The sequence below is a fragment of the Myotis daubentonii genome, chromosome 1, assembly GCF_963259705.1.
Source record: "Myotis daubentonii chromosome 1, mMyoDau2.1, whole genome shotgun sequence".
Classification (NCBI taxonomy): Eukaryota; Metazoa; Chordata; class Mammalia; order Chiroptera; family Vespertilionidae; genus Myotis; species Myotis daubentonii.
This window is the reverse complement of record NC_081840.1, coordinates 77483985-77511215: the sequence shown is the minus strand read 5'-3', so window position 1 is coordinate 77511215 and position 27231 is coordinate 77483985. Positions and strand designations below refer to the sequence as shown.

The 27231-nt window shown below is 42.3% G+C and overlaps 1 protein-coding gene across 1 annotated transcript in view; it reads left to right on the top strand.

Annotated features, from left to right (window-relative positions):
- Positions 1-26846, top strand: part of LOC132228087 (heterogeneous nuclear ribonucleoprotein D-like) — a 53409-nt gene extending 26563 nt beyond the window's left edge. The window contains exon 4 of the mRNA XM_059683947.1: positions 25959-26846. Coding sequence (XP_059539930.1) covers positions 25959-26565 — 607 coding nt within the window. The 3' untranslated portion in view covers positions 26566-26846. The remainder of the gene's footprint in view (positions 1-25958) is intronic.
- Positions 26847-27231: the final 385 nt, after the last annotated feature.

The following is a 27231-nucleotide window of genomic DNA, read 5'->3' as shown; positions in this document are numbered from 1 at the left end:
ATTGCATTCACCATTTACATGGCTATACTGTTTAGAGCTCATCTTTTGTATAAACCATTTAGCTACAGTTGATTAGCAATAGGTATAGTAGTAGTTATGTAATGAAAAAAAATGTTTCATTAAAGGGGAAAAAGAGGGACATCTGTTATAATGCCAACATTAAAAATTGTTAATAAAAAAGTTAAGTTTTTCTTTCACTATTTTACTGTTGATGCATAGTAAATTGATTGGCCCATCAAGGGAATGGATTAACAATTCAATATGAATTTATTTTCGAACAAAGGAAAAATAACATTGATGAAAAATCATGCATAAAATCAGAAGATCAAGTTGATAAGTAGAACCCAACATCACATATATATTTTTCATCTTCTTAGTTCAAAATGATTTAGTTTCAGCAAAACATGATTTATTATATTGAATTAAAATCATTAAAGCTTTATTAGTTTTGAAGTTTTGTGCATGTTTCACTTGTATTTTCTTTATAGTTGGTAAAAGAGTACTAAGCATGTAGCGTTTAAATGCCATTTTATGTTTCTATGTTAAAAATAATGTAGTTAACGCTGGGGCCTGTGAAATGTATTTGTCCTTTAAAGGAGATGTATCTGACCCAAGCTGCAAGGCACTGCTGTGTGCCGGGAACTCTGAATTTCCTTTTGCAGACAGTTTCCCCGCTGTGTTCTCCGGCTCTATCGCAGCGGCCCAGTCAGTGGCTGGGAGTGTGGCTGGGACCTAGGTCATAGAATTCAGGGACAGGAGGCAGGTGCTGGGGAGCATGTGTAGCCACTGCACTGAGATAAGTGGCTGAGACTTTGATCTGGGAATCATGTGCAGGAAGAGGTAAGCATATTTAGGGAGCTGTATTATGAATCAGTCTCCCTCCCCCCGCCCCCTTCTCTCTCTCTCTCTCTCTCTCTCTCTCTCTTTCTCTCTCTCGTTTGAGAAGTCCTGCCTGAGCCACTGAAAGGCAAGCACTGTCTGTGTATAATAGTTCAGAATACAGTTTCCTACATTTTAGAACTGAGGAGGCCTGGGGATTCTGTTCACTCCCCTTTGGGGATTTACCCCCATTCCAAAAACCAAGTTGCTACAAGAAATGAGCCTTTTGTTCACCATACCCTCTAGTGTTGCTTTTAGTTTCACTGTATCCAAAAGGGCTGCCAGTAGCTACGGTTAACATTCTCTTCTTTGAGAGGAACATTCCCTGTGCGCCCTGACTGCTGCCTCCAAACCTCCCAAAGACTGTGACTCAGCTGCAGTGACAAGACCACGGGTCAGCCTCCAGACACTTCTCTCTGCATTCCTTCTGCCCATACTTGCTGCTTCTAGATCTGGGGTAAGCACTTTAGGGATACTGGGTCACACTGATCAACCTAGGTTAGCGGATAATTCTGTTTCCCAGAATCACCTTGTATGTGTAGTTATGCCTTAGAGCTGACCACAGAATGAAATTGCACATGTTTTGGAAGGCAGAAGAGAAGCAGTAACAAGTCCACTTAGAAGGTCACTGGGTCAGGCACTGTGACAGATGCAGAGATACCAGCAGGCCCCACATTGTCCTTGCTCTCTTCCCGCCTGTGCCCAGCTAATCTTTCTGACTCTTGGCCCTGCTGACCAACAGTGACCCAGGCCTATCACCAGATGTTTGGCTGAAGTGGTAGCTTCACAGAGGTAGCTCCACTCACTTCTCAATGAGCTCTTTTCACAGTTCCAGTTCAGTGGCTGAAAGCGCTTAGGTTCTTGGATTTTCCTCCAAGTCCCAACTCGTTTCTCTGTGCCACTGCTTTAGGCAGGCAGGCTAATGACCTTTTTCTGATCCTCTGACTCCTTCTTCCAGTCCTTCGATTCTCCAGCTCCTTCTGCATTTGTAAGATCTGTTTTCTGAAATAAGTCCTCAGTCCTTTATTCACAGTGGTTCTGCTAACCTGGCTGATCCTTAAGTGATACAATTATTGGTTTGGAACTGATTCAGAAGAACGTAACCTTAAGGATGGGAAGTTTGTATTGAGACTCTGATTTGACTAGGCATTAGTGATCCCATTGCCACTAAATAATTTAGGATGCCCAGCCTGTGTGCTCAGTGGTTGAAAGTCGACCTATGAATCGGTTCGATTCCTAGTCAGGGCACATGCTGGTGTTTCGAACTTGGTCCCCAGTAGGGGGTGTGCAGGAAGCAGCTGATCAAGAATTCTCTCTTGCCGGGAGCCGGTCCATGCTTGCTGTTTCAAGGGACCTGGCATATATGGCATACGGTTCTTAATATGTTTGCTCACCTTCTTGGCGCTGTGTTTTAACCAAGGTCACCTCTCCGAGAAAGGTTGAATCCCCCAGGTAGGGATTTTCCCCTGAAGTTAGGGAGGGAATAAAACCCCTCAACTAAGTGCCAGGCGGGTAATTAATCACTTTAACTATGAACAAGCATGCTTAAGCTACATAATCTTTACTCCCTGGAATGGAGATAAGAAACACCCTAACCTTTGTAATAGAGATTGATAGGATTGAATCAACTGGTATAAACACAGATGTAACAAGACAGAAAGAGACAGAGCTTAGAACACAGAATTCAGAAGACAGATCCTAGACAGAACTTAGAAGAGAGCCAAGAAGACAGAACCTACACAGAACCTACAGACAGAAGAACTTCGCTGGAGAGAACATGGCAAAAGATCCTGGACTGAACCTGACTACAGAAATTGGCAAGAGAACCTGAATAGAACCTGGTGACTGAACCTGGCTGGAGAACCTGGTGACTGAACCTGGCTGGAGAACCTAGCAAGGGAACATGGCCACAGAACCTGGCTGGAGATCCGAAGCAGAACCTCTCTGGAGATCCAGACCAGAACTTGGCTGGAGATCCTGGCTAGGCTGCTGATCAACTGAACGCTGTCTCCATGTCCTTCCTTCTTTGCCGACTCCGTCTACGCCTTTGGGGACCCCTGGACCTGCTGGGGTTGGACCCCAACATCTGGTGCCCGAACAGGGACCCCTAGGTAAGCGCCCTGCACTCGGGACAGATCGGACTCCACCGTAGGAAGAGGGTGGATAGTCTTCGCCGACTCCGTCCACACCTTTGGGAATCCCTGGAAAAGGATTCCCCTAGGTAAGTCCCCACGCCATTGAGAACCCCCACACTCGGGATGGATAGGACTCCACCAGGGTACTGCAGACCCCCCTATAGAGGATAAGTAGGGTAAGAAGGTGGATAGTACAGAACTTAGATTGAGAAGGTGTGCCATACTGAGTCCAAAGAAAGAAGACTCTGTATTGATCTTTAGATTAAGAAGATGTGCCATACTGAGTCTAAAGAAAAAAGACTCCGTATTGATCTTTTAACACATATGCTTGCTAGCAGAGGAGTTAAGGTTACTCCCAGTCAGATGGAACATTTTATACAAGAAATACGTCCATGCTTTTCTGAGGAAGGAAAGGTGCCGGAAAGGTAAATGTAGAGGCATGGGAGAAGGTAGGCCCAAGGAGCCTTATCCTTAACCCCACTGCAGCCTTTCCACCCCGGGAAAGTGCAGGATTGGCAAGCTCTCCCTAGGGTGATAGATCAGGACTCAGGTAATAGGGGAAAGCGCCAATCCTACTCTTAAAATGGATACAAGAGAGCATTTTGGGTTTTTCTTTTTAATGCCTGCTTTTAAAAAATAAAAAAGGAGGAATTTGCCGGGAGCCGGTCCATGCTTGCTGTTTCAAGGGACCTGGCATATATGGCATACGGTTCTTAATATGTTTGCTCACCTTCTTGGCGCTGTGTTTTAACCAAGGTCACCTCTCCGAGAAAGGTTGAATCCCCCAGGTAGGGATTTTCCCCTGAAGTTAGGGAGGGAATAAAACCCCTCAACTAAGTGCCAGGCGGGTAATTAATCACTTTAACTATGAACAAGCATGCTTAAGCTACATAATCTTTACTCCCTGGAATGGAGATAAGAAACACCCTAACCTTTGTAATAGAGATTGATAGGATTGAATCAACTGGTATAAACACAGATGTAACAAGACAGAAAGAGACAGAGCTTAGAACACAGAATTCAGAAGACAGATCCTAGACAGAACTTAGAAGAGAGCCAAGAAGACAGAACCTACACAGAACCTACAGACAGAAGAACTTCGCTGGAGAGAACATGGCAAAAGATCCTGGACGGAACCTGACTACAGAAATTGGCAAGAGAACCTGAATAGAACCTGGTGACTGAACCTGGCTGGAGAACCTAGCAAGGGAACATGGCCACAGAACCTGGCTGGAGATCCGAAGCAGAACCTCTCTGGAGATCCAGACCAGAACTTGGCTGGAGATCCTGGCTAGGCTGCTGATCAACTGAACGCTGTTTCCGTGTCCTTCCTTCTTTGCCGACTCCGTCTACGCCTTTGGGAACCCCTGGACCTGCTGAGGTTGGACCTCGGCACTCTCTCATTATTGATGTTTCTATCTCTCTCTCCCTCTCCTTTATTCTCTGAAATCAATAAAAATATATTTAAAAAAAGTATAAGGACCGTGTGTTGCTTTTAAGTGCCATAGGGAAGTTGGAGGAAGGAAATAATGAACTCAGGGCAGTACATTCTCAGCCCAAGGTCCAGGCAAGGAACTGGAAAGTTTCTGTGACTTCCCTGAAAGAAATCCTTATTTCTTGTGGCTGTTGGGTCTGATATTTCTGAAAACCAAACCTGAAGACTAGCTGGATTACTAGTCCCATGGGTTACTGGATTCCAGTACCAATTTAACTCAAGGTCTGTTATGGTTAAAATTAGGGCATTGATAGTGGCAAGCTAGGACCCTGAAAATTGAGACGGCAACATGTGGGCAGATTCTGATGAAACACTGAGGTCCTTGAAGCCCTTCAGTCTCCTTTGCCACCAACAAAAGCTGTCTGTTGTCCCTCTTTGCTTGAAGAACCCATGATAACGTTTCCTGCAGGGAAATACTGAGACTCCTCGAGACCCACTTCCAATACCTTTTATTGCTCCTATATCTATAACCAGACTCAAGTCCTGGCAGGCCCTATGGGGCAGGTATACAATAATAATAATGCCAAAAGAACTGAAAAATTTTTAAAATTTATACTTATGTCACCAAAAGCTTGTATTGTAAGTTTTCCTTCTTCCCTTTCCCCAAAGGACCTGCAGCTATTTACAAAAAAACAAAAACAAAAAAACAACAAAACACACACACACACACACAAAACACTGGGGACCAGAAAATAACCAGACTTTTGGGGAATTTCTGGACACTGGCTCTGAAATGATACTAAATCTTGGAAACCCAATTGGTATTCTTGTCTACTTATCAGAATAGGAGTTTATTTTTATTATCATCATTTTTTTTTTACCATGTGTAGGCAACATTCTCTTTATTTAGTTTTAAAATAATTAATATGTTTTTATGGTTTAAATATCAAAGTGATACATAGAGGAAAAGATGAATAATCTTGCTTCAACCCTTGTTCCCATTCACTTTGCCCCTACTTATTATCTTCAAGTGAACATTTTTATTCCTTTTAAAAAACCTGCCCAGTATTTCTTTATACAAATAAAAATGCCATGTGATTATATACTCCTTTTCTCTTTTCTTACATAAAAATGTAGCACGCTATATGTGGAGTATTACAACATTTTCCCCCTTTTCCTTAATATATCCTGAGATTCTTCTATAGCTATACAGAATGATCTTCATTGTACAGAATAGGAATTTATTGAGGTCGAATGATTAATGGTATTTTGGCTCAGGTCCATCTCACAGTGTATTCAGTGGGGCTCTGAACTCACCTCATGGTTAGTTCCCAAGTTTTAGAATCCCTAATGGAAAGGACACACTCAGCAAATGGCAAGGCCACTATATTGGCTATCTGATCTGAGTGGAGTGGAGACAAGTAGAAAACATTAGAAGTGCCTCTGTATTCCAAAATAGTAAATCCAAAGTAATACTGAATTCCTAGAGAAACGGTAGAGATTAGTACCTCCATAAAGGACTTAAAAGATGCAGGGCTGCTGATTTTCAACATATCTTCATTCAACTCATCTATTTGGCCTGAGCAGAATATAGATGGATCTTGAAAAGTGACAAAAGATTATTGTAAATTTAATCAGATGGTGAATACAATTGCAACAGCTCTTCCAGATGTAGTTTTATTGCAGGAGTAAATCAAGAAATCTCTTGACATTTGATTTGGGTATTAGTATGGAAAATCATTTTTTTCTCTCCATAAGTCACATAAGTTACATAACATTACTTCTACTACTTTCTACTGGTTACAATCAAGTCACACAGCCAGTCCAGACTCAAGGGGAGGGGACCACACAAGAATCTGAATACTGAGATGCACGGTTCATTGAAAGGCCATCTTTGGATACTAGCTGCCACAGTCTTAAAATACTTTCTAAATAGAGATTTTATTACATTAATAACTGTTTTCTTTACTAATTATATGGAGAACTCACAGTGTTTTGAGAACCTTAATGTAAGTATAAGAAGCAGAGAAGGCATTGTGCCTATTCTCAAAGTTTGTACATTCTATCATGAACTATTCATATTAGCACTGAAGTTATGAGCAGGCTGGGAATCCCAGAAGGAAGAATTAATGTACTGGTACTGATGGACAGTGTGTGCATTATAGCTCTCTGAGGTGAAATAAATAGCTTAATAATAGACTTCTGTACATAGTTGTTTCAACAATAAAATGATGGAATACTTTCCTAGTTCAAAATTTTCACAACCCAATGATCCTTAATCTGATAACCAACTCATTCCTCCTAAGACCTGCCTACTTCAAAGAATTGCTTATGAGGATACACTGAAATAAGAGTCAGAAAGGACCTTGTAAATAATAAACAGTGATTCAAATGTAGGAGACAGCTTTTAACTTTTCAAAAAGAACTCATGGTAGATGTGACATAAATATTTGTTGAATAAATGAATAAGAAGATAAAATATTATTTTTTTAAAATGTATCTTTAAATTTTTATTTATCTTTATTATTGAAAGTATTTCAGATTTCTCTTTTTAATGTTGCTGTTTTTCCCCCATACTGACCCCCCTTCACCCCACATTCACCCCTCCCAAGCCTTCACCACACTATTGTCTGTGTCCATGGGCTACGCATATATACAAATAAGTTCCCCAGTTAATCTCTCCTCTCCCCCACCAACCTTCACTCCCTCCTTCCTTCTGAAATTCATCAGTCTGTCCCATGGTTCTATGTCAATGGATCTATTTTGTTCATCAGTTTATTTTGTTCATTAGATTCCACATATGAGTGAGATCATGTGATACTTTCTCTAACTGGCTTATTTCGCTTAGCATAATAGTCTCCAGGTCCATTCATGCTGTTGCAAATGGTAAGAGTTCCTTCTTTTTTACCTCTGCATAGTATTCCATTGTGTAGATGTACCACAGCTTTTTTATCCATTCATTTACTAATGGGCACTTGGACTGCTTCCAGATCTTAGCTATTGTAAATAATGCTGCTATGAACATAGGGGTGCATATGTTCTTTCTGATTGATGTTTTGGGTTTCTTAGGATACATTCCTAAAAGTGGGATCACTAAGTCAAATGGAAATTCCATTTTTAATTTTTTTTTTAGGAAACTCCCCACTCTTTTCCATGGTGGCTGCAGCAGTCTGTATTCCCACCAACAGTGTACTAGGGTTCCTTTTTCTGCACATCCTCTCCAGCACATAAATATTTGTTGAATAAATGAATTAGAAGATAAAACACATTCTTGAAACAAATCTAATATATGATTTGCTAACTTTTGCTTCTTTTCAAGTTATATCATTGCTTACTCATCCTTATTATACTTGACAACTCTTAGAGCTTTGTGTCTTAATTTTTGTGTGTGTGTCCCGGATTTATGGCTTGACGAGAATAAAAACAGATGAAGAGGAAATGAAACTCAGAAAGACACTATCATGTCTAGGTGATAAATAACATCATTCTTTCAATTATACATGCATCAGATCTTTTTCATTTGTTGAATAATTCAGACAAGTTCCCCTGTGTTTTTTTTTTTATGCGTATATTCTGGTGAATAGACAGAAAAGAAATACACCACCAAATATATCATATGATGTCTGCTAATGTTGATTGCCATAAAAATGTGAGGCAGGAAAAAGAGGGATTTGTGGGTGAGTACTATCTTTCATAGGACTGAAGGAAAGACCTCTATGATGAAGTGGCATTTGAGCAGGGACCTGAATGGTAGATTTCTGTACATAGGTGTACAGAAGAGAGCCATCTGGGTCATGATTGTTCAAGGACAAAGACCCAGAGGTGGTAGCCTGCTTGGGGCATTTAAGGAACACCTAGGTCACTTAGGGGGCAAGTATGGCACAACTGAGTGAGAAAGATGAACCAATATAAGAAATACACAGTAAACTTGAGAGCCTTCTATTGTCATATTCCATGTCATGCAGTGGATATCAATGTGAATGAGACATAATCCTTGCAATCGTGAATTAGAGTCCTCTAAAGGAAACAGCTATTATAATATAAAGAGATAATTGCTATTCTGGAGATGTGTACCAAGTTCAAAGGGAATTGGAGGAAAGACCTTAAGTTTGCCTGGAAGATCAAGGTAGGCTTCAGGAAGGAGATGTTGGGACCATGAGGAGGAGGTGGTGATGAGGTTGGAAATTCCAAACAAAGAGAAGGGGACAGGGAGAGATGGAGGCAAAGGAGGTAATAACTCATGATATTTCCCCCGTTTAGCAGTTTGGTATTTCTAGAAAGTCAATGTTGATGCAAGATGTGCCAGGATATGAGGTTGGATTGGTAGCTAAAAGCACACATCATATATTGGCTTGTGTCATGCGAAGTCTGAGAAATTTTGAGAAATGAAGTAAAGTAACTTAATTTGCCTTTTACACAGAGCCATTAGGCATGGTGGTGTCATTAACTAAGACAAGAAATACAGAAAAGAGCTTGGAGTAGGGGAGGGGAGGAGACAATGGGTTTTAGTTTTGTTCAGTTTATACTGCCCGAGGATCATTTGACCAAAAGGAAGTTGGATGTATACATAGGTCTGGAGCAAAAGCAAGGCTAGAAGCAAGCATATTAATTGCAATCATAGTGTGGAGAGAAACAGAATAAGGTTGGAGCCAGGAAAACAACAGCAGTTAAAGAAGGAAGGAGAGGAGAGTTGACCCTATAGGAATCATGGCAGTATTACTGACCACATAGTGTTCTAATATTTATTTACAAGCCTAATTTACCAAGTACACTGTGAACTCCTTGAAGGAAATAATTATAGCTTCTATTTAAAAATATTTGTATTGATTTTTAGAAAGGAAGAGAAAGGGAGAGAGAGAAACATCAATGTGAGAGTGAAACATTGATTGGCTGCCTCCCACATGTGCACTGTTTGGGGATCAAACCCGCAACCTAGGTATGTGCCTTGACTGGAAATCAAACCTGCAACCTTTTTGGCCAGTTTTATAAGTTTTTAAAATAAACATTTTACTTTAGAATAGTTTTTGATTTATAAAAATGTTGTGAAGATAGTTTCCATATACTCTATACCCAGTTTACTTTCTTATTAATATCATACAAAGATACATTTACCATATTAATAAAACAGCACTGATATATTGTTATTAACTAAAGTACATACTTCATTAGATTTACTTAGATTTTACCTAATGTCCTTTTTCTGTTTTAGGATCCCACCTAAGATACCACATTACATTTTGTCATCATGTAATATGGGATATGGGCTTTGGTCATGGACTCATTCTTGAACCAATCATTGTGGTCAGAGAAATGGACTTTGCTAATTGACCAGGGGTCCAAGGTGGGATCAATTTCATCCAAACTCAACAATTAGGTAGGAGGAGGTGAGGCTTAATTATCCAGGGCAAATCAAGATGTTGTCACCAGAAAAGGGGCGATAGATGTTGGGCAGACAGAAAAGACATAGGCAACCTCCATCAGCTCTGCTATTGTCCTTAGACATCAGATTCAGAGATGAAAACGTTCCTGAAGCTAGGGTCTTATAACCATGATTCTTTCTTTGATAGCAAATGTGGGAAGATTGCTCCTAGAAGATTCATTAGCTACCTCTCTAGACCCACCAGTGCCTCCCACCATGCCTTGTGTCTACCCTCTTCCTGTCCTGTGGGTTGCTTCCTATGCTCTTGGAACAGGTGGTGGCTTACACAGAGGCCTGGGGTGTTTGTAAGGCTCTCCCTATCACCATCCTTCCCATGGAATCTGTGACAACACGGAAAGCTGAGTCTCCAGGTGCCAAGGCTGAGATGGTGAGTTTTAGGGCTTTGTCTTTTTTCCTGATCACCAAACAATAGCACCCTTTTCTTGACTTCATGTTTTCAGAAGACAAATCATGTGAACCGTCTTGTCATTGGGAGGCTGTTGATACCAGCACATCATGTAATAATTATAAATGACTGTGAAATCGCAGTTCAAGGTCACAGATTTCCTCTCTTGTTTATACACTGCATTTGTAGATTGATGGAGTAGTATTTCCGGAACCTGTAGAAAATAAGAAAAAAAAAAGACTTATCTGTTGACATTGCTCACAAGAAAGTATCACAAATGCCAGGTTTTGACCTGGCAATAAAGAAAAACAGTCCAGTTCTATTCTTTCCCAAACCTCCTTTTTTAGGGCCGGCTGCAGGGTTAGCAGGATCCTTACCAAGAGAGATGAAGGCTGCAATTGTGCATGAGAGCTGGTGGCCCTGGGTGCATCCTTGTGGCTTTTCCCACTCGCAAAATGGCTCTCCTTCTGCTGCCACTGACAGGCCTTTGCAGTGTCACTGAAGCTAGTTGGCTCTGTGACCTTGCTGCTGTAGAGCCAGAAGTGGTGTTTCTGCATATGCAAACTTAGTCACCTCACCTGCTGTCTTGTGTTTGCCCTTCTACCTCTCTTTCTCCAGGCCTCTTCTTCAATAAAAATATAACATGTAATAGATTTTTATTATGAAAGAAAACTTGTCAAATGTAGACATAATAAAAAAGTATAGAGGAGGTAGTAAAATCCAACTATAATCTTATTACCCAGAGATAGCTACTGATAACATTTTGTTACAATTGCTTTCAGTATTTTTTAATGCAAATATGCATACTTTAAAGGAATTGGGATCATATTAAAAGTATTTTCCCTGTTGAACATTATGTGTATGAATAGGCCATCATGTCATTTAATTGTATGTGAAAATGTGATTTTTATAGATTCATATTACTTTGTTGTGTAAATGTACCTTAATTTTTAAAACATCATTGTTTGACATTATTTTGTTTCCCGTTTTTACTATTTTAAAAAATATTCAGGGGACATTGTAAATAGAAGTCTTTGCATTTCTGATGATTTATTTGTTAACTGTATTCGTTTAAAAGTTTTTATTATGGAATATTCAAACATCTACAAAAGAAGAAAGACTAGTGTAATGAAACAACATAGATCTACCATCCAGCTCTCACAATTATCAACTCATGGCCAATATTGTTAATATATACCCCCACCACCCTGCATATCTACATACCTCCCACAATCCCCATTACTGAAGCAAATCCCCCACATCATAATGTGTCCTTTATTCCAGAGGTATGTGGATACATAATGTCCTGCTGTCTATTGGTCTCCCTTTCTCTCTCTCTCTCTGGATATGTGTGACTGGATATGTTGTTAGTGACTAGTGATAAGCAATGACTTGATCTATTGTTTGGTTGGAAGTTGGTCGGCAAAATAGTGACATTTTAATTATATCATTTCTGCTTCATTTGTTAACTGAAATGTTTCTGTAAAGATAATATTTTCCTTGTCAATCATTCTGAGGTTAACTGTATGATTCTTTCCATTTATTTGTTTTTGGAATAATTAGTTGGTTCCCCTGTAAGGTTTTAGTTTGATCAAATAATTGAATCAATACCCCTTCCCCGGGTAACTGACCTTTAAGCACTTCACAGCCCACATTCCACTTGCTAAGATCACATTCCACTTGCTAAGACCACACTCCACTTGCTAAGATCACACTCCATTTGCTAAAACCATTATCTTTCCTCTCAGGACCCACCCAGAGAAGTCTCTGTCCAGGAAAAGCCCCTCTAGAGTCCTTTAAAATATCTGACTCTTTTTCCCTGGTATCCAGATGACCTAATAAATTAATAATCCTTTACCACTTTGGCCTTGTGCGCTCCTCCTTTGGCGACCCCAACATAGGGTGCCTAATCATCCCTGCTTGCCTGAGATAATGGGGTTTTCCAGGACGTAAGTCTTTCAGAGCTAACACCTGAATAATTCCAGGCAAATCCCAAGCAAACCAGGTTAAATCCACCCAAATAATTGAGGATTCTTTTATGAATCCATGGATTTAAGTATATTTGATGTGTTATAGTATCTTGGATTCAGTATCTTATTGATGCAGGAATCATTCCATCGTTGGACCACAAAAATCATTCAGTCTGGCTCTTAGCCTTTTTCACATGGCCTCTGTAGTTTTTAATAGCTTCCTAGTTTTCTGGGATGACAAGATATTCTAGGCTCACTTCATACATTTCCTCCCCCAGAAATGGAATCGGCCATCTATGACTAATGATAGTTGTGTTTTTCTTTTTAGTGCTAATGATTATATTATTTTACTGCACTTGCTAAGACATTCAGTGCAATGTAGAATAGAAAGGATAATATTAAAACTCTTTGTCTTTTTGAAGTTTTTAAGAGAATGCTTTTAATCTCTCACTTTAAAAACAAATTCAAAGATTCCTTTTGTCAAATTAAGGAAGTTCCTTTGACCAATTTACTTTTCTGCATTTAGTGACTTTTTTTTTAATAGCTAATATATTTATGTGGTATGTTACACTGACATCAAACCTTCTTTATACTCTTGGAATAAATCCCAATTAATCGTGGTGTACTACTATTACTATATAACATTCAATACTAGTTTGATAATATTTTTAGAAGTTATCATTGTTTTTCATAATTTTCTTTGTCATTTATCTTTGTTTATTTTTGTCATTGTGCTTCTGTTGGTCTCATAAAATGCATTGAGTAGCTTTCTCCTTTTTATTATTCTTAATACTCAGGTATAGTATTATGTTTGTATAACATGGAAAGTATTGGTCTTGGGTTTGATGTAACTTGTCTGTAAAACAATATTTATAGAGTTTTACAATTCTTTAATTTATATGTGAATTTTGAATTTCTAATGTTTTGTCAGTTTTTCTAGATTGTAATTTTCAGAAAGTTTAAATTTTGTCCAAGTTTTCAACTTTATTTGTATGAATTTGTTCCTTGCATTTTCTTGTAATTATTTAAATTTTTTACTGAGCTTGAAATTATAATTTTCTTTTTTACAATATTTTTATTTTTTTATTTCCTTCACAGAGCTTATCAGATATTTGTCCACTTTCTAATTGTTTTCAGCTAACCATTTTTAAAATTTAAAATTTTCATTCAGTTTACTTTCAATATTATTTTGTATTGGTTTCAGGTGTACAACACAGTAGTTAGACAATCATATACTTTACGAAGTATTCCCCCAATATTTCCAATACCTAATTAGTACATACATAGTTAGTAAAATATTATTGACCATATTCCCTATGCTGTACTTTACATCCTGTGACCATTTTGTAATTACTAATTTGCAGTGTTTACGCCCTTTATATCTTTCTCCAACTTCGTGAACCCTTCTCCCTCTGGCAACCACCAGTCTGCTCTGTGTCTATGAGTCTATTTCAGTTTTGTTTGTTCATTTATTTTGTTCTTTAGATTCCACACATAAGTGAAATCATATGGCATTTGTCTTTCTCTGACTGACTTATTTCACTGAGCTTAATCCTCTCTAGCTCCATCCATACGTCTAGCTGTCACGTACGTTAAGATTTCATTCCTTTTTTATGGCTGAGTAATATTTCTTGTATATATGTAGCCACCAATGTAAAAAATAGTATGTCTCTTCATTTTACTTTTTACCCAATCCCAGAGATTTCCCCACTTTGCTTTCTCTTGCCCCCTTACTCTACCTGTCTATTATAATTTTTGCATCTAAAATAACACTCTTTTGAAATGTCAGAGTAAACTTTTCCAGGCCCCTCAAGGCACAACCTCCACACCAGAGCACAAGACCACAGAAACACTCATTGTTATCTTGTTCCTTATGTACCATCTCTATGTGCTGTGAATGTTAATTATTAACTATCCTGTACCCACCAATGTAAAAGTAGTATGTGTCTCTCCATTTTCCTTTTTATCCAATCCCAGAGATTTCCCCACTTTGCTTTCTCCTGCCCCCTTAATCTACCACAGTGGATTTCATGTAACCTTATTTACATCTCTTCCTTTGATTTTAATGTATAAAATAAGCTGCAAAACTGCTATTCTCTGGAGCATTTTCTCAATCTGTTGAGATTTTTGCTTCATGGCAATTGTCATCAGTTTGGTTCAAATAAATTAATAAAAATTTTCTAAAGATTTGGACATTTCTTACATTGACACCCTGATATAACCTCACATATAAACCACAAAACTTCTGTGGACTTTACTTCGGTTGCTTTCTGAGAAATATTTCAGAAGATTTTGAGATCCTAGCTGCTGGAAGTGTCATTTTAGAAGAGACAAGGATGACATGAGTACCAATGGGTGCATGTAAAAGTTAGGGTGATTTCTTCAGAAAAGGGAACAACTTTTTTGGCTACATCATTCTTCAGAGAGGTGTTTGTTACATAGGGTGAACCTATTATAAAAGGAATCTTATCCAAAGACATGATAATGGAATGGGAGGTTCTCAGAATGAAGAGGTGTCCAATCTGAGATTGGGTGTAAAATAGAGGTTGGAAAAATTGGACTTGTAGGAGAAGGAAACAGTTGGTCACAGAGTTTCTTAAGGTTCAGAAGGGTTTTAAAGAGATTTTGTCCTTGCTGACCTAAACATTATTCAGGTTTCTAATTTTCAGCCCTATCATTTTCTGTCCTTAAATTTAAACCTCTCATTAATCCCCAGGTAGTGTAGGCATGTCCTCATAGTTAGGTTAATGGAAGGAGTGTCCCCTTGAGGCCAGACAGAGGAGCAGCCTTCTTAAAGTATTCTAGGCCAGTGGTTCTCAAGGCTGACTGCACATTAGACTAAATTGGGGAGCTATAAAGAACGTTCTGATTCCTGAGCCCTAGACCAATGTGGGGACACATATCCAGTCTCACCACATTAAAGTTTACATTGAAGTGAAAAAGTAAAAAAATGATAGCAGCTACTCTGCCATAAATCAAAGCATGAACAGAGGCAGAATTGCTAATAGCAAGAAGGTGAATTAAAGAAGATGTTGGGGGAGGGAAAAAAGAGACACTGCTTTTTTGTAGGTTTCCAAGTCTAGAAGAGAATGAATCTATAATAATAAGAGCATAATATGCTAATTAGAGTGGACATCCTTCCAGACATCCTTCCAGACAACCTTCCGGATGAAGCCAGGGCTGTGAGGGAAGCCTGGCTCCCGGGTGCCTGCCAGTGGCTGTAGGGAAGCCCAGGTCCTGGATGCCGGAGGGAAGCCAGTGCCAGCAGCTGGGGGAAGAAAGGCCTACTCTTGCACAAATTTTGTGCATTGGGCCTCTAGTTTTATATAATCTACCACTGAGAGTTGGAATTTGAATGTGGTAGATTTGAGGTGTATGTTAGTGACATTCCCACAAAGGTGATCATTTTCATATATATGAGTTAACTGTTGATTACCCAAGTTTGTCCTCCTAATTCTCAAACCTTTACTTTTCACTAAGCTTTCTTTTGGCTGTGAGTAGCTGGAGTATTACCAGTGGCCAACAACTCTGAGCTACCAACTAAAACTTCAAGGGCTCAGCCTCAGTGTCAAGACTAGCATTTTGAGAATTACACTTCTACACCAACAACAATTAAAATTTTATCTATTGTTCTTCACCGATACAGCTCCTAGGTCATTGGAAACTAAAAAGAAAATAAACAAATGGGACTACATCAAAATAAAAAACTTCTGCATAGCAAAAGAAACCATCAACAAAACAACAAGAAAGCCCACTGCATGGGAGAACATATTTGCCAATGTTATCACCGATAAGGGTTTAATCTCCAACATTTATAGGGAACTCATACAACTTAACAAAAGGAAGATAAACAATCCAATCAAAAAATGGGCAAAGGACCTACATAGACACTTTTCAAAAGAGGACATTCAGAAAGCCAAGAGACATATGAAAACATGCTCAAAGTCACTAATCACCCAAAAGATGCAAATCAAAACAACAATGAGGTACCATCCCACACCTGTCAGAATGGCTATCATCAACAAATCAACAAACGACAAGTGCTGGAGAGAATATGGAGAAAAAGGAACACTTGTGCACTGCTGGTGGGAATGCAGACTGGTGCAGCCACTATGGAAGACAGTATGGAGTTTCCTCAAAAAGTTAAAAATGGAACTCCCATTTGACCCAGTGATCCCATTTCTAGGAATATATCCCCAGAAACCAGAAACACCAATCAGAAAGGATATATGCATCTCTATGTTCATAGCAGCACAATTTACCATAGCTAAGATTTGGAAACAGCCTAAGTGCCCATCTGTAGATGAATGGATTAGAAAACTGTGGTACATCTACACAATGGAATACTATGCTGCTGTAAAAAAGGAGTTCTTACCATTTGCAACAGCATGGATGGAACTGGAGAGCATTTTGCTAAGTGAAATAAGCCAGTCAATGAAAGAAAATTACCACATGATCTCACTCATTTATGGATAATAAAAACTGATGAACAAAAATAGATACAGAGGCAGAGCAGCATCAAACAGACTGTCAAACTACAGGGGGAAGGCCAGGGAGAGTTGGGGTGGGTAAGAGATCAACCGAAGGACTTATATGCAGGCATATAAGCATAACCAATGGACATAAGACACTGGGGTGTAGGGGAGGCCTGGGTAAGGTCAAGGGGTGGGGGGGAAAGGAGACATATGTAATACTCTTTGTAATACTTTAAGCAATAAAACAAACAAAAAAATTTATCTTTTGAAATCATAGCATTACAAAAACTTGCAATTAAAAGGCCCTTTGAGTCCACCCAGGCTAACCTCCTTATTTAAAAAAAAAAATAGGAAACCAGCCAATAGAGCTTTTCAGTTTTGGCAAACAAACAAAAAGGATAGCTACCATACTTCAATATTTTCTTCTCTATCCCTATCACTTGGGCTTCTCATACTCTGAATGGATGGGGTACAAAAACTCAAAAAATTCTCAGGCTGTATCACATGGGAATTCTTCCTATTTCTAGTCACATACATATATATATTGAGAGAATTTTCCTCCCACTCTCTACCTAAAAGAGGCAAGTCACTACTAGTGGTCCTACAGACTTTCTCTAAGTTGTTTCTGGAGGTTTCTATTTCTGAATTTAAAAACATGGTGCTTGTGGATCAGTTGGGAAAAGGCGGGGGAGGAGAAAAACAGTCCTTGAAACACCTCTCAGAGTTGTGCCCATTGGCCAGTCTTCAAGTTGATGAAGGGACTTGCTGAATGCTCCTGGCTTCCTGAGATAAAACCTGGCAGAGGTTTTTCTAACTACATCTCTATCTGCCTTATAATGGAGGGGAGATGCCGCTCAGATTCTGGTACTAGGTTGTCTGATAGCATTATTCCTCAGTGTTTTTGCAGTCTTCATGACTTTCTGTATTTTCTAGTGTCAGTATGATGAAAATAAAAAATGAAAAAATCGCCACCCGCAATTCCTTGCAATCTGGATTTCTCCAACATGATTGCTTACTTCATCAAGCCCACAGGGAGAGTCTCTAGAGCATGCCTTCTTGACAGAAACTGTGAGGTAATAAGTGTGTGTTGTGCTAAGTTATGTTTGGGATAATTTGTTATGTAGCAGTGGGAAACTAATACAGGTTTTGGCATCTGAAAGTGAGGAGCTTCTGTAACAAATAGCTAAAAGAGACAATTTTGAGAAGCATGACAGAAAAGCCTAAATTATCTTGAACAGACTGTTGTAGAAATCTGGACTTCAAGGACACTTTATTGATGATAAAGGCTCAGAAGGAAGTAAGAAACATGTTACTGGGAACTGGGGGAGGGGAAATTCTTTTAGGTAGTGGTAGAAAACTTTGAGAAATTGTCTTGTATAGAAAACTTTGGGAAATTGGCTGAACTGGTTGTAGAACTAAGGAGATTTCTAAGCAAAATACGAAGGTGCTACTGGGTTTCTTCTTATTGCTGATAGTGCAATGAAGAGGAGAGCGATAAATTGAGGAAAGAATTATCCAACAAAAAGGAACCAACACTGGATGAATTTAAAAATTCTCACTTTCTTCTGATGGAAAAAGATGTTAAAATTAAGACACTGCAGCACAGAGGAAAAGCTGAGGTTTTGTTTATTTGGTTTTGTTTTTTAACCCCACAGAGATGTATTGGGAGACCAATGATCTCTGGGGAGGGCCACTAGCTTCTAAATAAACAAAGCAGCACCTTTTCTGTGTTTCTATAATGCCCCTCCATACCTCCTTTCTGACACATTGTATTATAATTTTATTTTTTGTGCCTGGTATGTCAAAATAGTTGTGAGTTTCTTAAGGCAGAAACTGTCTTCTTCAAATTATATCACTGGCACTAACTATAGTGTTTGCCACACGGTAGATGTTCAAGAATGTGTTTGAATGAATGGTTAAAAGTTTCCTTTAGCTCAATGTATCCTTATCCTCAAAGGTAACGCCAGTTCATGGGGATTCCCATTACAGAAGCAGCTAGTAGATTCCTAGCAGTGCTTCTGTGCCAGTGATCGCAGAGGTGGCTGTGATCATTTTGCTGAGCAGATGCTGATGAAAGCCACGGCTGCTGAGAAATGGCTTTTCCTAGAAGCCATGACTGCAGCCTGGCCACACCTGTGCGTCCCGTGGTTCTTTCTGGTTCTGCAACAGGCCTCCACACCGGACCCACATCGCAGCTCAGGTGAACCCTAAGATCAACCTTTATTGGGCTTCTGACGATAGAGCTATTTTAGTTTGGATATGGTATCACACAGATTTCCAAAGAATCTCCCAGAAGTTTGAGAAGTTGCATAAGAACATCAAGGTTGCTTAATTTCATATCATGTCACACTTACATTAGTTGCTGTCTCCAGAATGTACGTCTATAAACATTCCTGGAATCTTACTAAAACTTCCAGGAAAAGTTAAAGAAAATGCCCTGGATTTTTCAAATTTACAATCGCAATGTCAATAGGGGCTTTGCCTAAAATGTGGCAATTCTAGATAGAGAATATCTCCCTTATGTCAGAGGTCTAACTCCAGGAACATAATAAATTTCTGTTCTGCTGAGCTGAATAGAAATCTAGAACCTGGTTGGTCATGAGAGGTTCAGATGTTAACTTGACATCCTCTCATCTGTATCCTGATGGCTGGCCAGTTAGCACAGCTCTCTAGTGTCACAATATAAGGAGAGTCTGATGTTCATGAAAATCAACTAATTGTGCTTTATTCTGCTGAGAATACAATTTTCTTACACACACATGGTGCAAATGAATACCATCTTATCTCAGGGACAGTGAAGTGGAGGAGTAGAGGGTGGGTACAAATCTAAATTACATTCTCTGTGGAGTAGCATCAGCAAGGTGTGCAGGGGTCCCCTTTCACGGGCCATGTCCTTGATGTGTTTCTATGCCCCACTTGGGTGGAACCTCCTTTCCCCTTGTTTCGTGTTCTCAAGTGGAGGAATGTTCATTAGTGTAGCACTTCCGACTTCTCTCTGTCAGCCTGCTCATTCACTTCTCCCTGATATCCCTATTTAAATTGTGCTTTTCTATAAATGTCTAGTCACTTTACTTTATACCTGGAACTAAAATAATATTGAATATTAACTGTAATTGAAAAATTAAAAAAATCCTATCTAATAAAAGAGAAATGCCGGGGTCCAGCCCCAGCAGGTCCAGGGGTCCCCAAAGGTGTGGACGGAGTCGGCGAAGAAGGAATGACACAGAGACAGCGTTCGGTTGATCAGCAGCCTAGCCAGGATCTCCAGCCAAGTTCTGGTCTCGATCTCCAGAGAAGTTCTGCTTAGGATCTCCAGAGAGGTTCTGTCCAGGTTCTCCAGTCAGGTTCAGTCACCAGGTTCTAGTCAGGCTCTCCTGCCAATCTCCGCAGTCAGGTTCAGTCCAGGATCCCCTGCCATGCTCTCTCGCCAGGCTTTGCCTCCAAGCTCCGAGGCCAGTCCCTGTCCAGGATCCTCAGGCATGCTCTCTCCAGCGAAGTTCTTCTGTCTCTAGAGAACGTTCTGTGTAGGTTCTGTGCCTAGGCTCTGTCTCTCTTGGTCCTGTCTTCCAAGCCCTGTGTTCTCAGTTCTGTGTTCTAAGTTCTGTGTCTTGCTGTCTTATTACATCTGTATTTATACCAGTTGATTCAATCCTATCAATCTCTATTACAAAGGTTAGGGCGTTTCTTATCTCCATTCCAGGGAGTAAAGATTATGTAGCTTAAGCATGATTGTTTGTAGTGATTAACTACCCGCCTGGCACTTAGTTAAGGAGTTTCATCCCCTCCCTGACTTCAGGGAAAAATTCCTACCTGGGGAAACAACCTTTCTAGGAGAGGCATCCCCTCCCTGACTTCAGGGAAAAATTCCTACGTGGGGAAACAACCTTTCTCGGAGAGGTGACCTTGGTTAAAACACAGCGCCAAGAAGGTGAGCAAACATATTAAGAACCGTATGCCATATATGCCAGGTCCCTTGAAACAGCAAGGATGGACCGGCTCCCGGCAGAGAAACATGGTAATTGGTGTACGACCGCTACCCTTCCCATTGGCTAATCAGGGGTGATATGCAAATTAACTGCCAGCCAAGATGGCGGCCGGCAGCCAGGCAGCTTAAACTGAACATGAGGCTTGCTTGCTTCAGTGACGGAGGACTGCAACATTCCCCACCTGGCTTGCCGGCCTCTGAGTCTGCAGTTTAAGAAACATAGTAACAAATATAGAAGCTAAACAAAACCCCAGAAACCAGCTTTCAGCGAGCTGGGATCTCAGAGCTGGAGTTCATACAGAGTTTCGATTATAGAACCCAAACAAACCAGATACCTGCTTTCAGCAGCCTCAGAGCTAAAGCTGGCCCAGAATAAAAAAAAGAAAAGAAAAAAAGGAGCAGTTGGGAGCTTCAGTCCCAGCCTGAAAACAGCCCTCAGCCCCTCACCCAGACTGGCCAGGCACCCCAGTGGGGACCCCCACCCTGATCCAGGACACCCTTCAGGGCAAACCAGCCAGCCCCACCCATGCACCAGGCCTCTATCCTATATAGTAAAAGGGTAATATGCCTCCCAGCACCGGGATCAGCAGAGCTGCGAGGCCTCCCAGCACCGGGATCAGCGGAGCCTCGAGGCCTCCCAGCACCGGGATCAGCGTGACAAGGGGCAGTGCCCAAACCCCCTGATCGCTCTGCGGCTCTGTGTGTGACAGGGGCCGGGGCCACAACCTCCCTATCCACCCTGCTCTGTTCATGACAGGGGAAGGCGCCCCAACCTCCTGATCATCCCTGCTCTGTGCCTGATACGGGGGAGCTCCCCAACCCCTTGATTGCCCTGCGGCTCTGTGTGTGACAGGGTAGAACCATAACCTCCCCATCCGCCCTGCCCTGAGTGTGACAGTGGTGGCACCCCAAACCCCGATCGGCCCTGCTCTGTGTGTGATAGAGGGCGGCGCCCCAACCCCGCCCCCCCGCGGGCCCTGCTCTGTGTGTGATGGGGTAGAGCCATAACCTCCCCATCGGCCCTGCCCTGAGTGTGACAGTGGCGGCGCCCCAACTCCCCTATTGGCCCTACTCTGTGAGTGACAGGGGGGAGCTCCTCAACCCCCTGATGGGCCCTGCTCTGTGAGTGACAGGGGGGAGCTCCCCAACCCCCCTGATGGGCCCTGCTGTGTGCGTGACAGGGGGGAGCTCCCCAACCCCCTGATCGACCCTGCTCTGTGCATGATAGGGTAAGGAGCCCCAACCCACCTGATTGGCCCTGCTCTGTGCGTGACAGGGGGTGGTGCCGCAACCTCCCCATCGACCCTGCCTTGAGTGTGACAGGGGGCGGTGCCCCAACCCCCCAATTGGCCCTACCCTGAGGGTGACTGAGGGTGGCATCACAACCTCCCAATCCGCCCTGCTCTGTGCACGGCAGGGTACGGAGCCCCAACCCCCCTGATGGGCCCTGCTCTGTGCGTGACAGGGGGCAGCGCCCCAACCCCCTGATTGGCCCTGCTCTGTGTGTGACGGGGGTGGCGCTGCAACCTCCCCATCGACCCTGCCTTGAGTGTGACAGGGGGCGGTGCCCCAACCCCCCAATCGGCCCTACCCTGAGTGTGACTGAGGGTGGCATCGCAACCTCCCAATCCGCCCTGCTCTGTGCATGACAGGGGGTGGTGCCCCAACTCCCCAATAGGCCCTGCTCTGAGCCCGACCAGAGGCTGCACCTCGGGATTGGGCCTGCCCTCTGCCACCCGGGAACAGGACTAAGCCAGCAGGTCGTTATCTCCCTAGGGGTCCCAGACTGCGAGAGGGCACAGGCCAGGCTGAGGGACCCCCCCCTTTCCCCCCGAGTGCACAAATTTTTGTGCACCGGGCCTCTAGTCTTTTAAAATAAAGAAATTGAACCTTTTAATCTCTTCTCAGTCTCATTTATTGTTTTCATAACACTCATCCTGACTTGGATATATATTGTTTATGTATATGTTTATCCTATCTCTCCCATTAGAATATAAGACACTTGACTGTTGGGTATATTTTTTCCTTAGTATTGTATCTTTGGCATCTAACACAATGCCTGAGAAGTCTCCATAAATAAATGCAACCTAAAGCAACATGATTGCTGTAAGGTTTAGAGTTGGCAAGGGTGAAGGAGGTTGCCTTCACATAGGTGTAAATGAGGGGTAAGATTTCAGTACTTAAAAATCGGAGTATCTCTGAGACAAATGAAGTAGCTTGAGCAAGAGTGTGGAAGTAGCAAAGCACACTGGATTTTCAGGGAAAACATGGTCTCCAGAGGAACCCTGGGATAGTACTGAGGAGACAGACAGTCCGAAAGGTTGGTCTGGTCCCACAGGAGGGATGAATTAGAGCAGGTAGAGAGAGTCTCAGGCTGTGGCTGAGGGGCCTGGGTGACTGCAGTAAAACCAGCTGTAAGAGCGACTGTCTTAACTGCTTAAACTCCTTACTGTGTGATGTAGGAGGAGGAGGGAATGAAGTAAAAAATGTTCCATTTGAGACATTTAGCTAGTGTGTACAGCTAGAGGGATTGGCTTGGTCTCTGAGTTCCACAGGGAGACAAAGTTCAGAGTGCAGGCTATTTTTAAAATGATTTCTTTTGTTTTGAGCAAATGCTATTTTTACCTGCTAACCAGTTGTCTCAGGTACTAGATTCAGGGGGGGAGAATGCTTCTGAGGAGATCTGAACACCATTACTCTATCTATGCTTTGAGCCCAGGTATGGGAGTATTTTTCTAAAATAATCAGTAGTTTCTTCCCCAGACCCCAGAAGACCAACCACTTGCAATTCTTACTTCCCAGCATCTTCCTGAGTGAGTGAGTGAGTGTGTGTGTGTGTGTGTGTGTGTGTGTGTGTGTGTGTGTGTGTCTTCAGGCTTCTGCGGCCTCAGGCCTGTTTGGGGTAATTTTTTTCCATTACTCTGCTCTCTGTGCCCTTTCTGAGAGCACAATGATACAGACCCCCGGCTGTAACTGTGAGTTGATGAGGTTGATAAATTTAACTATTGAGAAGTTCACTGAATAGCATCCATTTGTTGAATAATCATCCTAATTACATAGAAAAATAAGATAAATCTTCCCCCTTGGAAAGCTATTTGTAGAATTGAAATAGTAATCAATAACACAGATAGTGTTCTTTCAGACTAGAATCACAGCTCCTCTCGCCTGCACAGACATCCTTGGAATTGATGTCCCTCGGAGCCTTGCTGGAACCTATAGGAAAGAGAAGAGAGCAGAGGGCATCTCCTGATGGGCATCCTAGGGCAGTGATGGCGAACCTTTTGAGCTCGGCGTGTCAGCATTTTGAAAACCCTAACTTAACTCTGGTGCCATGTCACATATAGAAATTTTTTTATATTTGCAACCATAGTAAAACAAAGATTTATATTTTTGATATTTATTTTATATGTTTAAATGCCATTTAACAAAGAAAAATCAACCAAAAAACTGAGTTCGCATGTCACCTCTGACACGCATGTCATAGGTTCGCCATCACTGTCTTAGGGTACGGTAAAAAACTCCAGGTGTCAGCTACCATGGATTGAAATTATGCTTCCCTTGGAATAGTCCTGCAGTGAATTCTGATACCACCACTAGGAGTTAGGCCAGCCCTCACTGGGTAAGGGCACAGTCCTCTGCAAGGCTGTCCTTGCTTCAGACATCAATTGGCATTTAAAGGGTCTCTCATGAAGGTGTTTAGAAAGATAATTATTTGAATACTAGAGGCCCAGTGCATGCAATTCGTGCACTGGAGGAAGGGTGTCTCTCACCCAGCCTGCACACTCTCCAATCTGGGACCCCTTAGGGGATGTCCGACTACTGGTTTAGGCCTGATCCCTGCCTGATGGCCCCCAACTGCCCTCCCCTGCTAGCCTGATCTTGCCCCCAATGGCCCTCCCCTGCTGGCCTGATCTTGCCCCCAACTGCCCTCCCCTGCCATCCTGATCTCACCCCCAACTGCCCTTCCCTGCCTGCCTGATCACCCCTAACTGCCCTCCCCTGCCAGCCTGATCTTGCCCCCAACTACCCTCCTCTGCAGCAGGCCTGATCTAGCCCCCAACTGCCCTCCTCTGCTGGCCAATTTGGTTCTGATTGGTTGGTTTTTATGCCAGTCAGTGTCAAAAGCTCTGCCTCCTAGGCAGCCATTGGCTCCTCACAGTTCACCTAGATTTGGTTCTGATTGGTCAGTTTCTTTTTGTTTTTTTAAGTATATTTTATTGATTTTTTACAGAGAGGAAGGGAGAGAGATAGAGAGTTAGAAACATCGATGAGAGAGAAACATCGATCAGCGGCCTCCTGCACATCTCTCACTGGGGATGTGCCCACAACCCAGGCACATGCCCTTGTCCGGAATCGAACCTGGGACCCTTCAGTCCACAGGCCGACACTCTATCCACTGAGCCAAACCGGTTTTGGCTGATTGGTCAGTTTCTATACCGGTCGCGTCTCTGGTCCTATGAACAAGGCCTGATCAGAAAGGTGGGGCTGATCAGCAGCCTCAGTGGAGGCCTGGAGAGAAATGGAGGTGCGGCTGCTGGAGAGAAAGAGAGAGGCAAGTGCTGATCAACAGCTGCCACAGAGGCTAAGGATCAGACCCTGTTTCTCTCTTCAGGCCTCTCTCCAGGCCTGATTTGCAGCCACCTCAGCAGTCAGTGCTGGGTCACTGTGCCTGTAGCCACAGCAGTCAGTGCTGGGTCGCCATGGCAACCCAGCGCTGACTCCAGGACTGACTTCCGGTTGGTTGAGCCTCTGGTTGTGATGGACCCAGGGTTTTTATATATGGGACTAGAGGCCTGGTGAACAAAAATTTGTACACTCGGGGTGAGGGGTCCCTCAGCCTGGCCTGTGCCCTCTTGCAGTCTGGGACCCCTTGGGGGATGACCACTTGCTGGCTTAGGCCTGTTCCCTGGGGGATTGGGCCTAAGATGGCAATCAGACATCCCTTTGGCAGCCCGGCAGCCCTCGGGGGGCAGACCTTAGCACTGCTGAGGAGGCAGGAGGGGCTCCCACCACCACTACTGTACTGGCAGCCATCTGCCTGGCTTGTGGCTGAGCAGAGCTCCCACTGTGAGAGCGCATTGACCACCAGGAGGTAGCTCCTGTATTGAGTGTCTGCCCCCTGGTGGTCAGTGTGTGTCATAGTGACCAGTCATTCCCAGTCTTTCTGCTGTTAGGGTCAGTTTGCATATTACCCTTTTACTATATAGGATAGAGGCCTGATGCACGGGTGGGGGCTGGCTGGTTTGCCCTGAAGGGTGTCCTGGATCAGGGCTTTAAAAGGGAAGGAGCCCCCCAAAAAGGTTTTTGTGGGTGGATTGAGCCCATATACTTCTGAAGAACAAATTAAAGAATATTTTGGAGCCTTTGGAGAGATTGAAAATATTGAACTTCCCATGGATACAAAAACAAATGAAAGAAGAGGTTTTTGTTTTATCACATATACAGATGAGGAGCCAGTAAAGAAATTGTTAGAAAGCAGATATCATCAAATTGGTTCTGGGAAGTGTGAAATCAAAGTTGCCCAACCCAAAGAGGTATATAGGCAACAACAGCAACAACAAAAGGGAGGAAGAGGTGCTGCAGCTGGTGGAAGAGGTGGTACTAGGGGTCGAGGCCGAGGTCAGGGCCAAAACTGGAACCAAGGATTTAATAACTATTATGATCAAGGATATGGAAATTACAATAGTGCCTATGGTGGTGATCAAAACTATAGTGGCTATGGCGGCTATGATTATACTGGGTATAACTATGGGAACTATGGATATGGACAGGGGTATGTAGACTACAGTGGCCAACAGAGCACTTATGGCAAGGCGTCTCGAGGGGGAGGCAATCACCAAAATAATTATCAGCCATACTAAAGGAGGACATTGGAGAAAACAGGAAGGGATTGCTAAAGTAACCCATCTGTCAGGACGCCATTGAAGATTGATCTTCTCTTGCTCTAAGATGATTATTTTGTAAAATACTTTCTAGTGTATAAGCCACAACTGTGTCCAACTGTATATAGCCGCCAATTAGTTTTCTTTGTTTTTACTTTGCCTTTTGCTATCTGTGTTATGATTCAATGTGGATTTGTGTTTATACAAATTTTATTTGTATGATTTCATGTTAAACCTCAAATAAATGCTTCCTTATGTGATTGTTAAAAAACAAACAAACAAACAAAAAAACAAGGGTGGGGGTCTCGCTGGGGAGCCTGGCAAGCCTGGATGAGGGGCTGATGGCTGTTTGCAGCTGGTCACACCCCCTTCAGGGTGGGGTCCCCACTGGGGTTCCAGGCCAGTCTGGGTGTATCCCAGCCTCTCCTTTTTTTCTTTTTTCTTTTTTTTAATTCTGGGATTTATTTACCTTCTATAGCTGTCACTGGAGCTGAGAGCAGACTCCAGCTCTGAAGCGTGGCTGGCTGAAAGCGGGTATCTGGGTTTGTTTAGCTTCTATAATTGAAACATTGTTGCCATCACTGCTGCTCCATGCTCTGAGGCCAAAACTGGCTGAAAGCAAGTATCTGGAGCTTGTTTAGCTTC